General features: G+C 38.0%; 1 protein-coding gene across 4 annotated transcripts in view; it reads right to left on the bottom strand.

Annotated features, from left to right (window-relative positions):
- The window catches only part of diaph1 (diaphanous related formin 1), a 74,089-nt gene that overhangs the window by 48,092 nt on the left and 10,463 nt on the right, over nt 1-15,534 (bottom strand). For 3 of the 4 annotated variants that reach the window (XM_028415453.1, XM_028415456.1, XM_028415455.1), the window contains exons 2-14: nt 12,232-12,258; nt 11,018-11,182; nt 10,786-10,887; nt 10,441-10,571; nt 9,092-9,224; nt 8,446-8,585; nt 8,046-8,151; nt 7,759-7,869; nt 7,444-7,562; nt 6,746-6,862; nt 4,768-4,883; nt 2,543-2,607; nt 779-958 (exon numbers count right to left, since the gene is read on the bottom strand). In XM_028415453.1, coding sequence (XP_028271254.1) covers nt 779-958; nt 2,543-2,607; nt 4,768-4,883; nt 6,746-6,862; nt 7,444-7,562; nt 7,759-7,869; nt 8,046-8,151; nt 8,446-8,585; nt 9,092-9,224; nt 10,441-10,571; nt 10,786-10,887; nt 11,018-11,182; nt 12,232-12,258 — 1,512 coding nt within the window. The remainder of the gene's footprint in view (nt 1-778; nt 959-2,542; nt 2,608-4,767; nt 4,884-6,745; nt 6,863-7,443; nt 7,563-7,758; nt 7,870-8,045; nt 8,152-8,445; nt 8,586-9,091; nt 9,225-10,440; nt 10,572-10,785; nt 10,888-11,017; nt 11,183-12,231; nt 12,259-15,534) is intronic. The other variant, XM_028415454.1, reaches the window with a different exon arrangement.

Genomic DNA, 15,534 nt, shown 5'->3' on the forward strand with positions numbered 1-15,534 from the left:
AACTCATTTTGGAAGTTGTGTAGTTCTCTAACTGACAGGTCCCCACACACACACAGGAACATCTTCATGTGATTATGAGCACATATGCACAGAGGCAGACTGTTCTGGGTCACTTGGTGTGTTTGTGAGCCTGGGTGTCACTGTTAGGCAGAGTCCAGCTGGTGTGGCAGCAGGACACTGACAGCTAAACAATTCTTATCTTTGCCCCCCCCCCCCATATACACATAGAAGCATGCACACACACACAGGCCTGAAAAATTCTGTTTGTCCCATCTCCATCCTTCTCCTTTCTTCTTTTTTTTTTTTCAATCTTTAGTCACTCTTTACAGACCCATTTCTGGGCCGCATTTTTATTTTAAATTCTTAATCTGTGAAGGATTTGGCTTCTTCTCACAATATTTTTTTAGTTTTTTTCTGCCTCTTTTCATGCCATGCTCACAGTTGGCTAAATCACTTAAGGCCAGAGGGGTTCTGTGTTTGTGTGGGTGTGGATAGATGTTGGGCCACTTTTTTGGTGCTTAGACATACAATATTTCTCTAAGCCTTGAAATATTTTATTTTTTGCAGTTTTATTTTTTTTCCTGTGTGCGTTTAACTTTAATTTTATGCATCAACCAATTTTTGGAAATGCTGTCTGAAATTTGCTTTAGTGTGTTGGGCATGGATTCATTTTTAATTCTAATCTGGAGAACTTGTGCCTTTATAATTTGTAAAGTTACTTGGAACAGTGCAATCCCAGATTGATACAAGTATGTGTTTTGCATGTAATGTTGTGTACCTGCTTTTGCAAAGTTTTCAGCTGTTGTTGTAGTCCCTGGTTCTCCTTTTCTCGCTCCTGCTTAGAAAAAGCCAGCTGTTCCTTCTCTTGGCTCAAGTCCTGCAGCTTCTGTTCATAGTCACACTCCAGTTTCTTCATCTCCACCTGCAACTCGTGGCGCGCCGTCAACTCTGCATCCAGCTAAAAAAACATGTGACACAGTCATAGTTACGGAGATCTTTAGTATTCTTTATCATTCTCCACATGTTAAGTAGTCTCTACATTGCAGTAAACAATGTTTTTCTCGCTCATAACTGGTAATTAACTGGGAGGTATACCAGGTGATACGACACCAGCAGAATGCAAAATGCACCACTCAGGGGTCTTGGTGGAATAGCTGGTATGTATCTAAATGTGATAACTGAATTTACACTGCCACATAATTTATATGAACTAAATGCTACAGGTGTCAAAGCACTCAAAAAAGTCAAAAAAGTCTCATAACTTATTGTTCTTAACATACAATATACTGTACTACTACATCAAAAGTAGCATTAAGCTAGGACTTCTATTAATACTACTGTATACAACTGTACAAGATTTTTTTTGTATTACACTTCTGGGATTGACTTCAGCCTGGTAGTGAAACTTTAATATTGATATTGATAAAACTGATGTTCTCTGCCCTGTATTTTGTTATATAACAAAGACTTGTTATAAGACAAACACTGTGTAAAAAAAGTTTGACTGAAGGGTAAAATCTTCCAAGAGAAATTGTTTTATAAACATCTCATTTGAAGGATGACTAGTGATCTCCAATAAAATATGGGAGCAGTGTGTTTGCATGCACAAGCTTTCAGGATTCCTTTTGAAGAGGCAGCAGTCTTCATATCAAAAAGACGTGTTGGGGCCATTTCTTGCAGTCTAGTGCTTTCAGTTTCATTGTATAATTTACACTGCAAATTAGTGTCAATTATTGAGTTAGGATGCTTGAGTGCATTTCACACTTTCATTTTAAAGCCTTACCCCATTTTAAATTCCTTCCTTACATAAATGTTCAAGGATTTTTCTTCTAGCACACTTGACAAATAGGATAAGAGTATTTAAACAGATGACTGGATGAACACACAGACGCACATGGCTGTTTAATTTGCAGACAGCAGATCTGTTACTCTCACTGTCAGTATACCGACAGCCTCATCCCTAATTCCTGCCAAAGAGACTGTCTGCAATTACCCTATCATCCACAACTAGCCTTCTGGTGTATGTGGTCAATGAAAATGAATCCAAGGGTGTTCATGTAATGGCTGCTTTTGTGGATATGCATGCATTCTATTGATATGATCCTGTTTCAGACATTGAGTCTTTATGTGTGCAAGAATGACAGTTAGTTATAGCTCACTCTTTGCAATTATCTTGTCACTGGGACAGAAACATCAGGGTAGTAGCACATCACAATCAAGGCATTTACCCCCTTGTGTGACCGTGTGTGTTTTCAGCTAGCCTAAAAGAGTATTTTTCTTTCAGGTTCATGTCAGATGTGTGTATGCCCATTTTCTTGGTCACTCTGTGTTACTCTCTTTTGTATATATCGTGTCACGCAAATAGCGACCACAAAGAATTTCATCTCAAAGCATATGTGTGCGAGGGGAAAGCTCTTACAATGTATTACAGTCTTTAGTGTCTCGATGACTGCTGTAATAGCTTGCATGCTTTCAGGTTGACACGCTAATGCCTTCAAGTCATGCCATTAATGTGTGTGATGTATTTCTGTGTGTATTTCACCTTCTTCCCCAGCTCAGTGGCTTTGGTCTCGCTAGCTTCCACCTTGGTCTGGTCCACCATATTGTCTGTGGACAAACAGAAAGGACAGAAGAAAGGAAAAGATAACGAGGTGGCAGATAAGATAAGGGATCTGACAACATACCTGCACATGTTTGGCTGTGAAGACATCGTACCCTTCAGTCTGGCACATGCTGTGTGTACTCGCATAAATTCACAAGCAGGCACATACACACAGAGCAAGCATCCCATCTGTCTCCCTATTCTTCCCTTATCACACTACTCAAAGTTAAGATCTATGAGGCGATCTGTAGAGGCATTTCATTACAACAGAGTTCTATTTGTTGTTTCCACACATCATTTCCCTTTAAGCACTACATTACATAGCTTTGTCAGACTACGCGTCACCATTTCTTTTGTTTCAAAAAACCTAAAAGAATGGCCAAAAACTGTGGTGTAATGCATTAACAGAGACTTAGCTTGGCAGAGGACTGAGAAGGACACAGTCTGACCAACAGGGTACTTCTACAGAATAATTGCAAGGTCTACAGGTGGTTCAGTGCTGATAGGCTTACCAAGTGTGTTCAATAAAAGAGCTAATTAACATGAAGATGAATGCCACAATGTCACTGGATCAAAGACAGCTAATCATGATGCCCAGGAGGGGGGATCAAGCAGACAGATCGCAAAGATGGAACTCTGGAATAGAAAATTATATGAACTCATAGAGGAAGCATTGGTGGTGGAAAACAAACTCTGAACTCTGTCTATTTCTCTTTCTCTCTGCAATGCAGACAAAATGTGAAAGTGAATGTTTTACCAGATGAAAGAACATCACAAAATATACCAACTATATACACTTCCAGAGTGTGCATTTGTGTATGAGTTTACATGGATATTGGATGTGTAATGGTTAGGGGGAGGGGGTGTACTTCTGTCATGGTGGCTAGGCTAAATGGGACAAACTTTGAATAGAGAGCACTAAGGGAGACAGAATGTAGGGGAAAACTGTGCTGAATTTCAGAGTTCAAAGAAAAACACTAAATAATGCATGCAGGGCAGAATTGGGCTGCTTTCCACCAATAATAACTCTGGCAGGCTTAAAGGAGGGCAGCCAGCCTGTGTATGTGCGTGTGTGTCAGGACGCATTTAGAAGCAGTGCAATTAAAGCCTCCTGTGGTGAGCAACAGAGACCTGCCATAAAGAGCACTGAACTCTTGAGATATGGCCCGCACTTCCAGTCAACTGTGGTTTAGCTTACTATTGTTGACGATCATTTAGAAGTGCCACTCAATTCTACAAATCTACCTAGGTATATGCAATTGCCACTTTCCCCCAAAAATGATTAGCTTATGTTGAAACCGCCACATTCCACATTTGTATTCACAGAGTGGGTCAGAAAAATGATCAGTGGCTGTAAACCCCCTGTGAAGCTCCCCATCAATTTCTGAAACTTTACAAAACAGGCAATTTGACATTCTTGTCCAGTAGTTCACAGTAAACGGTCAGCTCTGAAATGGTAAGAAAAGGGCTTAAATGCTTTGCCTCTTCTCTTCTTTAACTTGTTACACTGTTTGGTCAACACACAACTCTAGGCCGGTTTTCAGGTCTTTCTTCTTGGTTTTGGAAACCTGGCTGAACAGAACATCTTACAAACTAGTTGTGGCAAACCGTAAACTAGCCCCAATTCTTTTTTGATCCCAACATAAAAGTCTCATGTGCGCCTCACTGCTGCAGGCAAAAGAGGAGATACCAGCAGAGAATGAGGACTATTGTCTTATTATATTAATGCATACCCCACCACCAGAAGTTGAAACTTAAGTCCCTAAAGTACTAAAATTATGTTTTAGAAAAAAATTATTTATATACAATCACCCTTTCATGATGTTACGAGCCTGTAGCACAAATCAACCCACACTAATGCACACCCCTCTCTGGCTCCACCCTGTGGTGCTTCTGGGAAATGTAACGTGTTACAGTCAAATTACAAACAATTTGTAGTGACATTGATGACATCACTGCAATTGTATCATTGATTGGACTGATAAAGGTCAAATGACAAATACAGGTAAACATTTACACAGATTCGGTTCAGCACAACTATAATTGGTTCATGTGTTTTTGAGTGCATGCATATTGCTCTATTGTCTAGAGTCATGGCCTAGAAGACACTAGGTAAAACAATAGGAGAGACATGACTGTGTGCATGTTGTGGTCTGATAACATACCTATCAAGCTTTCAATGTTGAGGTTGAGGTTACGGCACTTAAAGTCAGGGTCCGCCCCATTCCTGTGAAGTACAACCTGACTGGTACACTCGTCTATAAACTTGTAGTACTGAGGCCTGCAGGAAAAAGGGAGCAATTAGATGACAAAAAATAAAGAGACATAGGGAAGACAAGACACTTAAAACAAGAAAATCTGTCACTTTGAACGTTGTCATAAAACATGACTATAACCAATGTATGTGACTAATAATTCCACCACAAGAAATCTAGCATATCATGTGAGAATAGGAACTGAACTGACAAAGAGCAAGTAGGTTCATCTGTTAAGACAAACGTGTGAACACAAATGGCTTGTCACTTTGTCTTCCCAACTGAGATTGGCTAGCATGACAGTTTGAGTTTCTTGTCACAAAGATTGATTGTGTGCAAGTGTTTTCATAAGAGCGTGCTGGTTTATGTCCAGCTCCCCATGTCTGATCAAGCCAACTTCACACAGACACTCAATTTTTGAGGTGTCTTATTCCCTGACCCCATTACATGCTGCCAGAGTCAAAAACTCAATACTTTATTTATTCTGTCTCCCTCCCTCCCGGTTCACTCTCTCTTAGTCATTCTCCCTTTGTCTAACACTTATTCGACTCCTTTACCATCTATTTTTTTCCAAAAGCTTAGATTTATCCATGGAGCGAGAGAGACATCTAGTGTTCCTTTGGAAAATCGAGGCAAAGTGAAATCAATCGGTATTTGGCAACATCTTATTATATGTGATCTAAAATTAATCACATTTCAACATTGGATACACAATGATAAGGTATGCCTTAGTGAGAAGTATTACAAAAATCATGAAGATGAGTCATTCAACTTTTTGCCAACTGTGTACATGCATAGTCTGTATATGACGACTATGTATCCACACATTACACATGAGATTTGAATTCCTAGGCCTCTAATTCCACTTCATTGAAACCGACCAAGAATAAAAAGGGGCAAAGCAGCAGGTACTCTATGCAGCAATTTTCTTCACTCTTAATTTCCTCTGCATTATTGTCTCACCTTCCACCTCCCTTCTCTTTTCATCTGAGTAATTACCCGGTTGTATTTTCTGCCACTCTACAGCTCCCCCTCCCCACCCTCACTTCCTGTCTCTCTGTGGAGTCCATTAGAGACCACCTCTATTGTATTTCACTGGATCACCTGGATGGAAAAAGCTAAATAGGAGCAAGAGAAGGATGGAGGGAGAGCTACAATGACTTCAGCTGGGACCATATGTTTTGAGCAGCCCAAAACTGCTACAAAAAGCTTGAATGGAGCCAATAAGATAAACAACATGACAACCTAACTACTCCAGTCTCATCAATCATGTCGCTTACTTACAATATTTACACTGATTTAGTTCTACACAACAATATTTCATTTTAGTGGTCCATGTGCTTTTTGAGTGTTGGCAAACAATGTAACTCATAACTTGTATTTTACTGCTGGAGTTTCTGAATGGACCACAAACCCTGCCTCGAATACTGTGACACAAGCCATGACATTAATGTAATGTAATACTCCCTTTTCTAGTTGTAAAAGTTGGTGGTGTTCATTTCTATTAAAATTGAATCTGGCTTCTTCATGGATATTAATTTCATCAGCTTTGGAAAGGTACCTAGAAGTCTTTTTCTGTGTTAATCCTAATAATCTAGTCTCCAGTTGTTGGTAGTCTATCCTGAAAAAGCATTCCGTCTAAATGTTGTTGGAATCAAGTTTTATTCCTCCATTGCCTACAGATTATTCTAGTCTTTTAGACCCACTAAGGCATTCAGGAAGATTTAATGATTAGCCTGACTCTATGTTTCACTTCTCATAAAGTTACATGTCAATATAGCAGAAAAGTTATATTTAAGTATAACATGAAATCCACTTCAACATTTGAATGTGTGAGCCGGAATAGGTGTGAGAAACTATCATCTTGACAAGAGTGTGAATGTGTCACCTGGCCCAGTAATCGTTACGGATCAGTAGCAGATGCTGCATCAGGGACAGGAAGTGGGTTTCGGCCTTGGAGTCCTTCACAGTGTTCACCAAGATCTCAAAAATCTCCCTCACATCATTGAAACAAAGGTAATTAAGGCTTATTTAACACAGTCAATATCACATGAATATTAAATAAAACTTTAGCAGCTGTCTGCTAGATTGGAATTTTAAGAAGGTCAGTTTTATATAAAACTCAGCTCTGTCTATCAGATAAGTATGTTTAAAATGTTTTTAACAATTCATGTGACCAACTGTAATATGATATTATTGTATTTATTATGTCTGTCCTGGCAGTTATCAATGTTGCAGGAGAAAGGCAGGCTCTGTGTATTGTAATCCTGGGAGACACCTGGTGTCTGAAAATTATAACTGCATATCAAAAGCCTCATGGAGAAGTACAACAGCTAATACATTTTCTTTTTAACAGCCAAAAGACACTGTTACAACAATATATTAAAGTTCTTTCTGTTCTTTTCAGGAGCTTGTCAGACACTGATTCCAGGTACAGCTGTCTGATTTTTTTTTCCCACAGTAGTAGGATACAACTGTGTTTACACAAATATGTGAGCAATAACAACAATAATACAAAGCTTTGGCAGTTTAAAGTAGATCTTAAGAGTTTCTACAATGTAATAATTTTGCCTATTAGAAGGATATTCCATTTCCGTGTGGATGTCATCAAGACGTGCTTTGAGGTCCTCAGAGTCATCTTCAGCTTGCTCATCAAACACCATTAGTTGCACTCTCAACTCTTCATTTTCTATTGTCCGGACCTCCTGCAGGGAAAGGGATGGCATACAGGTGGAGAGTTAAAAAAAGCAGGAGTGAGACAGTTTGGATAGTTAAGATAAAGTTTTTTGAAGCATGAGTATCAGAAAGGATACGAAACACAAAGAGCAAGGTTGTATGTTGTTTCACAGTCACCTTAAGAGAGAGGGAGATAGAGACATTAAATGAGATTGTTTTCTGTACCTTTAGCTGGTCTCTTAGTCCAAGTCTTAGCAGTTCAGAACGAATATGGATTCGGAAGTCCAGTTCTTCTCCTCGGCTAATCAAAGCATTGATTAGCTGCATGCACCCACCCTGCCAGAAAAAAACATCTTTAGGTATGACATCTGTTTTAATATACAATATCTGTCATGCCTTTTGAACTGTAGATGCAACATGTGCAGTTTTTCAAATGCAGCTGGGTTAGGTGTCATTTGTCAAACAAAAACACACATGGAGACTAGTAATGTGTTTGTGTATGAAGTGTATACCTTGAGAGCAATGTTGTGAATGTTCATTCCAGAAAGGAGAGGCTGAAACCTCTCAATGTCCCGTCTTTCTGCCTCTACTGTAATGGCCTCTAAAACACGCTCATGACTACAAAAAAAAACAGCAAATTATTGAAACATTTACAAAATATAGTTCACATCAAATAACATGAAAAACTGCCACTGAATGAAGAATGAGAATACAATATGTATATTCATTGATTGATACAGGGCATGCAGTTGAAAGAGAACAGAAAAATATGACACTTATCTATTATTCAATTCCACAGCAGGCTACACAACACTAAATATTCTTAAACGGTGGTGAAGATGCTAAATCCACTGTAATTAAACAGTATAGAGTGGATTTAGTCCACTGACACAATATCTTAATAATTCTTACAGGTTTTCAGGATGTTCCAAAATGGAGATGGCAGACAGAAGCTTGACAGCATCCACCATCATGTGAGGCACTCTGGGATTAATGGCTCTGACCAGCAGTGGAATTCCCTCGTCTGACTCCAACATGGATTTTAGGCCATACTAAAATAAAGCAGAAAGGAAACTGAGGTTAGGTTGTTTGGGTTCCTTTTCAGAAAGTAAATAAAAAGGACAGTTTTTATTTCTCATAAGATTGTTTATTTTCGGAAAAAAAGGGAGTAGAAGTCTCTCTTTATCTACATAACATACTATACTATACCTGTAATAACTTTGCCAATGATACCACAAGTTTGCTACAGAAAACATAATTTCAGGGCCCTATATAAAAAACAGTGTATACCTAAGACTGACCACTTTAAAATCAGCTTCAATCAATAAACATTAATTAGTACTTCCAACAAAGTCTCTTCTGTTGTTTTGTCTTTCAAAATTATCTTTATAGTACCGTACCTTTTCATTAGTAGTTTCTCACATAACAATGACCTCTAGTGGAGGAATTACTACACTACACAGTCATAACAGAAAATAAATTTTTATGAATTACAAGTACATGCAGCAAAAACATCAGTAGGTACTTTAATGTACCTAAAGGCCCAATGAGCTCTTACCTTGTTATTCATAAAGGCTTTTAGACAGCGAATGATCTCATGTTGACATTTAACTTCATCTTTCTCCTCCTGTAGTTTTCGGAGCAGATTCAAAAGTAGAGCAAGGCCCTCATCTCCAAAATTCTGCACCCAACTGCAAGGGACAAAAAACACAAAAAATTTGTGCTTAGTGCTTTGTATATATGTTTACATTTTAGTCCAAACATTTGCCTTTAGAATTTTTCAATAATACTGGAATATTTTCTGTTTACAGTTTGGCTCAGAGTTGCTATTTAAATTAATTTGGAGTTTGGTGTCACTACAAAATGTAGTAGACTGTGGAAGTGAAAAATAATAATACGGTAATAAAGAGGCTCAAAAGAAACATCTTCCAGAGATAGTAAATTTGCTTGGCCAGAATCAATAGTTCTCTAGGAAACAAGGAAATTGTCTTATATACTGAGACCACAAGTCTTGAATTAGGGCTCCAGATTGCGATTCAAGTTTTTACAACTAGGGTACTTGCAAAGGTGCAAATTTTGACTTTTTTCATGTTGGATAAGTATTGAGAAGGTCCAGTAGTGCAGGCCTATGTGTGAGAGGAGTGATTTGTCAGCTTCACGGGTCACATCATATACTCAGAGTGTGTTGGATTTGTGTCTGAAATGAGTGCTTGCAAAAATGGTGAAACGAACCACTGACACATATTTTGGGCCTGAGCCAAGCCCTCTGCAGCAACAAATCACAGGAAAAAATCTATTTTAGAAGCATAGATGCACATTTCTCCACACAACTCTCTCTGTTTAAAACATGTTGTTTACACACACATTGAATTGTTCTCTAGCATATTTAAAATAAATACATACAAATAGGCAATACAGAGGCAATCTATGTACACCTATAAATGTACATTTCTTAAGCTATGGTTCTTGTTTTGTAATGACAGTATTGCTACTGAACATATCCCTGTGAATGAAACTGCACACAGAGACACAGATTTTCTGCTTTCAATCCTAAGATTTTTCACAATGGGTTACAGGGCTTCTAGTAGGGTTAGCCTTAAGCCCTGTAAATGGATGAGCACATAAACAGTCAACAATGCCCTCTCTGATATATAATTTCTTGTCAATAATCAAACCAATTCTACAGGAATACCTAATTAAACTCCCCACCTGAGCTTTTCCTGTGAAATGTTTGGCAGACATCACTAGTGTTTGGTGATGTTGAAGTTGAAGATTTAATTCATTGGAATTACAGAACATTATTTTTGAGTATTTTCTCTACTTTATTGCAGTATGCGTCATTTTATTCTAAATTAAGAAATACTGAAGCACAAAGCCATAAGAACAAAATAAATAGTCATAAATTACCTGACAGGGTTGTTATTGAGCGAAACACGTAGAGATTCCAGACAGCTCAGCAGCTGCGCATCTCGGCATTCTGACTTTAACTCCTGAATGTACATCATTGCTGACTTGGAGCTCTCCTTCTGGTCTTGGCCCTGTTAAACAAACACCAACCATCACAGCACACACATTGTTGTCCACTGTTGAACTACTAACATTTTTTAAACTATTCCTAAATACGTTTCCTTCCTAAATACAGCCTATCAAAGATAGTGATTTATTTCTTTGAAGAGATTTTAAAGGTCCTTTGCTTTGCAATACAAGGGAATGCATTGTGTATGTTAACCAATATTTATTGTAGGTACTAACAGCTTTGGATGTATGGAGGTACTGCGAAACCATCTCTCGCTTGATCAAGATGTCTTTCTCTCTCAGTGGCTGCTGCTTTTGCTCATTCAGGTTCATATCCACCTAGGGAAACAGAGGGGCAAGGAAAAGTGAAAACTTTTGTAGTATTTACAACAACAAAAAAATAAATCTAAAACTATTGTTCATCTTTTCCAAACAATACATATACACACACTTTTACTATTGTTCTTACCAGCATCTGTTCAAAAAGTTCCAGGACATATTCGTCAGAATGATCATGTAGCATGGCACCCTGAGCATTGATCTCATAGCTGGCAGCTGAAGAGTGCCGCTGACTTGGCGGTTGCCCAGGCTTCTCCTTGTCCTTTTTCATCCTCATGCTGGTGAACCTCTCCAACTGGATGAGCACACAAAACGACACAGATTAGACAGTAAGAAACACTACAAGCCATAATTCTTGCAGTATCTTGTCATGTGTCATCTGTAATATTAAATACTATTTCTCTTATAGTGTGGAAATATTAGCCCTTTTCAGACATGCAAGGAAAAACATTACCCTCAAGCCCTTGAAATTTGCAGTTTGAGAAGGTAAAAGATACAGTACCAGTTAAACGTTTGAACACAGTATTATTTTTAACATTATAGATTATTACCTAATACATCAAAACTATGGAAAAGCACATATGGAAATATGTTGTAAACAAACCAGACAAACCATCTTTGATGACAGCTTTTGCATACTCTTGGCATTCTCTTGTTATCTCTTGTTGGCTGCTTTGCCTTCATTCTGCCATCCAGCGCAGACCAGAACATCTCAATTGGGTTTAGGTCAAATGAGCAGATGTGTCCAAACCTTTGATTGGTACTATATGTTTTGTATAACAACACTGTAACATCTTCATAATGTTTGATCTAACTCTTTAACTCATACATAAGATCTATTGAATACACTTTGAGATACTACCCACAAGACCATTTAAGATGTTGAAAATATGTCTGAAAAGGGCTTTTGTTTAACATGAAATTGTTAAATGCTTTTTAGTGGCAAACACTGACACACAAAGTCAGCACAGTAAACACTGCAAAAGGCAAGCTTAGCACTCCATTTTAATGACTTTGTGTGTGTGTGTGTGTCACATGGAAAAACACTAACCCAAAGGTACATGTAACTCTGGCACATTCAGATCTAGTGACCCTCCATGATGTGTTTGACAATTTGACATTTTCTTGTTTGAGACACATGGAGCCATTACTGATCTATGTGCCGAGTCAGTGTGCATCTGGAAAACACGCACATCAAATGTGAGTACAATACAGCACAAAACACATGTCGGTAACAAAGGTGTTATGGTGGATCATTCTTTTGACAGACGGTGACAGAAATGCACTATGACAGATGGATGAGTCAAGCACACAGGTGAAGGAGAAAAGCTGTATAACACCTACCTCATCAGGAATCAGCCGTTTGAGTTTCTGTAAAGGATCAGGGGAGGAAGGGAGAAAATAGCAGGGGTAAGAATTAACCAGTTAAAAGACAGAATAGTAGTGATAAAGAACAGGGAGAGAAAACAAAACCTCCCGTAGGCAAAAACTATTTATGACAGGAAAAAGATCTGTGAAACAATTTAGGAATGATTAAAAAAGGACAGAGGGAAACACCACATACATTATTTTGAAAGCTTTATCTAGTTCTTTATTCAGGGGAAATGTATCTAAATCAAAGTGAGGACACTCTGAGTTGAGCCAAGCAGGAAATTTAGAGGGTTGCATTTACAGGTGCTCAGCAGTCAAGAGTCATATAGACATCATAGAAAGCATTGGAGTATAAATAAAATTAGGCAGAGGAGGAAGTACTAATATCTTGTGTCCTAACAACTAATAGTAGTACTATGTCTGGGCCACTAGATGTCAGGCTACACTCAATAATGTTCCTGCAGAGAACACAAGAAATTGAGTTCATCAGCAGACAAGTTTTCAAACACAATGTAAATGCTGTGATTTTGACAGATGTTTGCATTTGTCTGCCATTAGCTAAACTCTAGAGGTAAAAACAAACACTAGCCTTTTCATGTAAGGCTGGAAATATGACAAAAACTAGATCAGATATTTAGCCTATATTTTTATTTAGTATTAATGAGTTTATTCAAAGGTAAGGAATGCAAAAATACCTAAATATGACCTATCCATCCTGTAATTCTTGTTAAATTCCCACTGTTTTTGGCTGTGGGGGCTATTTATTGCTTTTTCCGCTCATGAGTACACAATTATAAATATTTTTCTAAAATAATAAATAAAATACTAATTTCCTGTACAACTACAATGTGTCACTCTTATACACTATAGGATTAACAGATTTCCATTGTCCTGTGAAGAAGGACCTGTCATTGTATGCATGTGTGTGAGTACACACAGAAGCCTGCTAAAGTAATCCAAATAAATAAACAAAAGGTGGATGCTTGTGTCGTCAAACAAAAGTGGTTCAGACCGATCTGTATTCAGGACCCACCTTTACTTAGGGTGATTAAACAGTGATGAAAGTCTATGTTATTGGCTGAAGTTACCTTGTGTTAGACAGTGACTGTCAGACTAAATGGCTCATCTAAATCATCTGTCATGTATTTTTGAAAGGACAAATTTCCAGATTGATCTTTACAATTATTCATATAGTGCATCAGGCTTTCAAGTTATTTGATGCAAATAATGCTCTTTAACAGCATTTTTACCATAGCATTACTTTAATTAAGTAATTTTTCAGCACACAAACCAAGACCCACTGGGGTCAACAGTCTCCTTAACAACTGTCGCCTTTGTTTAGCCATAGTATAAATCACTGTTATGCAAGAATCCTATGTAGTCTATGCTTTAACTGAGAAACCCTGTAAGCTTTTTAATTGCACTTAAAAGTGAGGATTGCATGTTGCTGTACATCAGAGACAATTCTTGTCAATATGCAAGGTGCCACCAGGCGCGACGCATTTCAGAAACATCCCAGAAGTGACCCTGTGCTCTGCTCTGCCAAAAGATATATGCCGAGTTCGGCACTCTGACATGCCCAAAACATGTCAATTAATCCAACCAGATTAAGCTGGCAGGAAGGCAGACACCAGAACAGCAGAGAGAATCCATTGGTTTTTCAAATTAAAATACAACAATTGGACTCTGGCTTGTGAAAAAAAGCTAAATTCACTGTACAGTCACTGTTGTAAACTCTGTTGTTAAATAAAACTAGTATGTTTGGAAAGGCGTTCAAAGTTCTTTGCTCTTTAAACAGAACATGGGAAATATTTGAAAGAGAATGACATTTTCACAGTGGGGCTAATGATTTTGTCTCCAACTGTACATCTTCCACAATTTATTTGCCTTTTTTGACAGAGTAAGAAGGAACAAAGAGTGAAAGAGAAAAGGCATTCTGATCTTAAGAAGAGCTGTCAAGACAAGGAAGCCTTATCTTTAATAGCTGCCATTAAATAGTATATCTTCTATTGTGCTTCTATTTAGCTCTCAAAACGAAACATACAGCTGACAGCAGGCACAGAGGATTATGGGTAATTGCAAGGGAAACTGAATAGTAACTCTAATCAGAAAGAAAGCTAGACCTTGATGGGGGAGGAAGAGACAAAAAAAAGTCATGCATCTAACCTACTGTAAAGTTCCGCTTTTTAAACCACAACTACTGTTAAGGATATTATGCACTGTGCATGAAACACTTCAACTACAGTTTGAGCTAGGATTGTCAACAACAGATCATTTTAATCTGACTGTTAAGCATATCAGGACAGTCATATTTCAAGAATACCAGCAGTACATAAACAGAACACTATTTCTCCAAAAAGTGTTTGTACTAGTGCAGCATTACAGAAGTTATTGTTATCATAAATGTACCTGTGGGTTTTCACTACAGGTTAAACAAAAACAATATAAAAAAACAGGTTATGCAGATGTGGACAACTGTGACAGACATTTTTGACACGTCAAACATACAAAAATATGCTTGGATTCTATATATTCATATTTTACTATAGCTCGGAAATGGTAAATGTGTCAAACTTCTGCTCACTGCAGTTTGGGTGCCATCACAACCTAAACAACATTTACATAGTAACCAAGTAACCATGTGGACATTTACTAACAAGACAAGACTGTCTCTCTTCAACCTGTCTCAAGCTGCCTATTATTCCAGGCTTTCCCCCAGTAGTCCAACTTCCAAACTATGTTTTTGCATGATGAGTACATACAAAAGTGTTGATTAAAGGTGTAATCAACAAGTGAAACTTAAGAGTCACACGTGGATGCACTTCTACAAACCAAGAAGTCAAGAGTGGTGTACTGATTGCCATTTATGTTTAGATAAAAAAAGCTCAGTACTAAATACACAAAGAAAAGCCCTTCAAAAATACTAACATACATACATATGCAGTCTGAATGGGCAGATGCAAAAAATAAGGATGGGGAGAATGACTCTGTCTCTCTACGACTAGACGGATGAAGAGAAACAGGTAAGCAGTTGGAATATGCCAGCATAAATAATGAGCCAGTTACATAGTGCTTTTGATTTCTCTATGCATGCATGCACACACCTGCACCTATCTTAGCATGCAGATTTAAGTAGCAGGCCATGACAAAGATTATGTAAATCAGAGCAAAAGTGAAAACTAAGCAAATGCAGAATGATAGAAAGCAGAGGGGCCACTTTAGCAAGCAAATGAGAGAATTTCTTCTATTTGCATCATGACTACATTTACAAATGGA

Source organism: Parambassis ranga, chromosome 10 (genome assembly GCF_900634625.1).
Source record: "Parambassis ranga chromosome 10, fParRan2.1, whole genome shotgun sequence".
NCBI lineage: Eukaryota > Metazoa > Chordata > Actinopteri > Ambassidae > Parambassis > Parambassis ranga.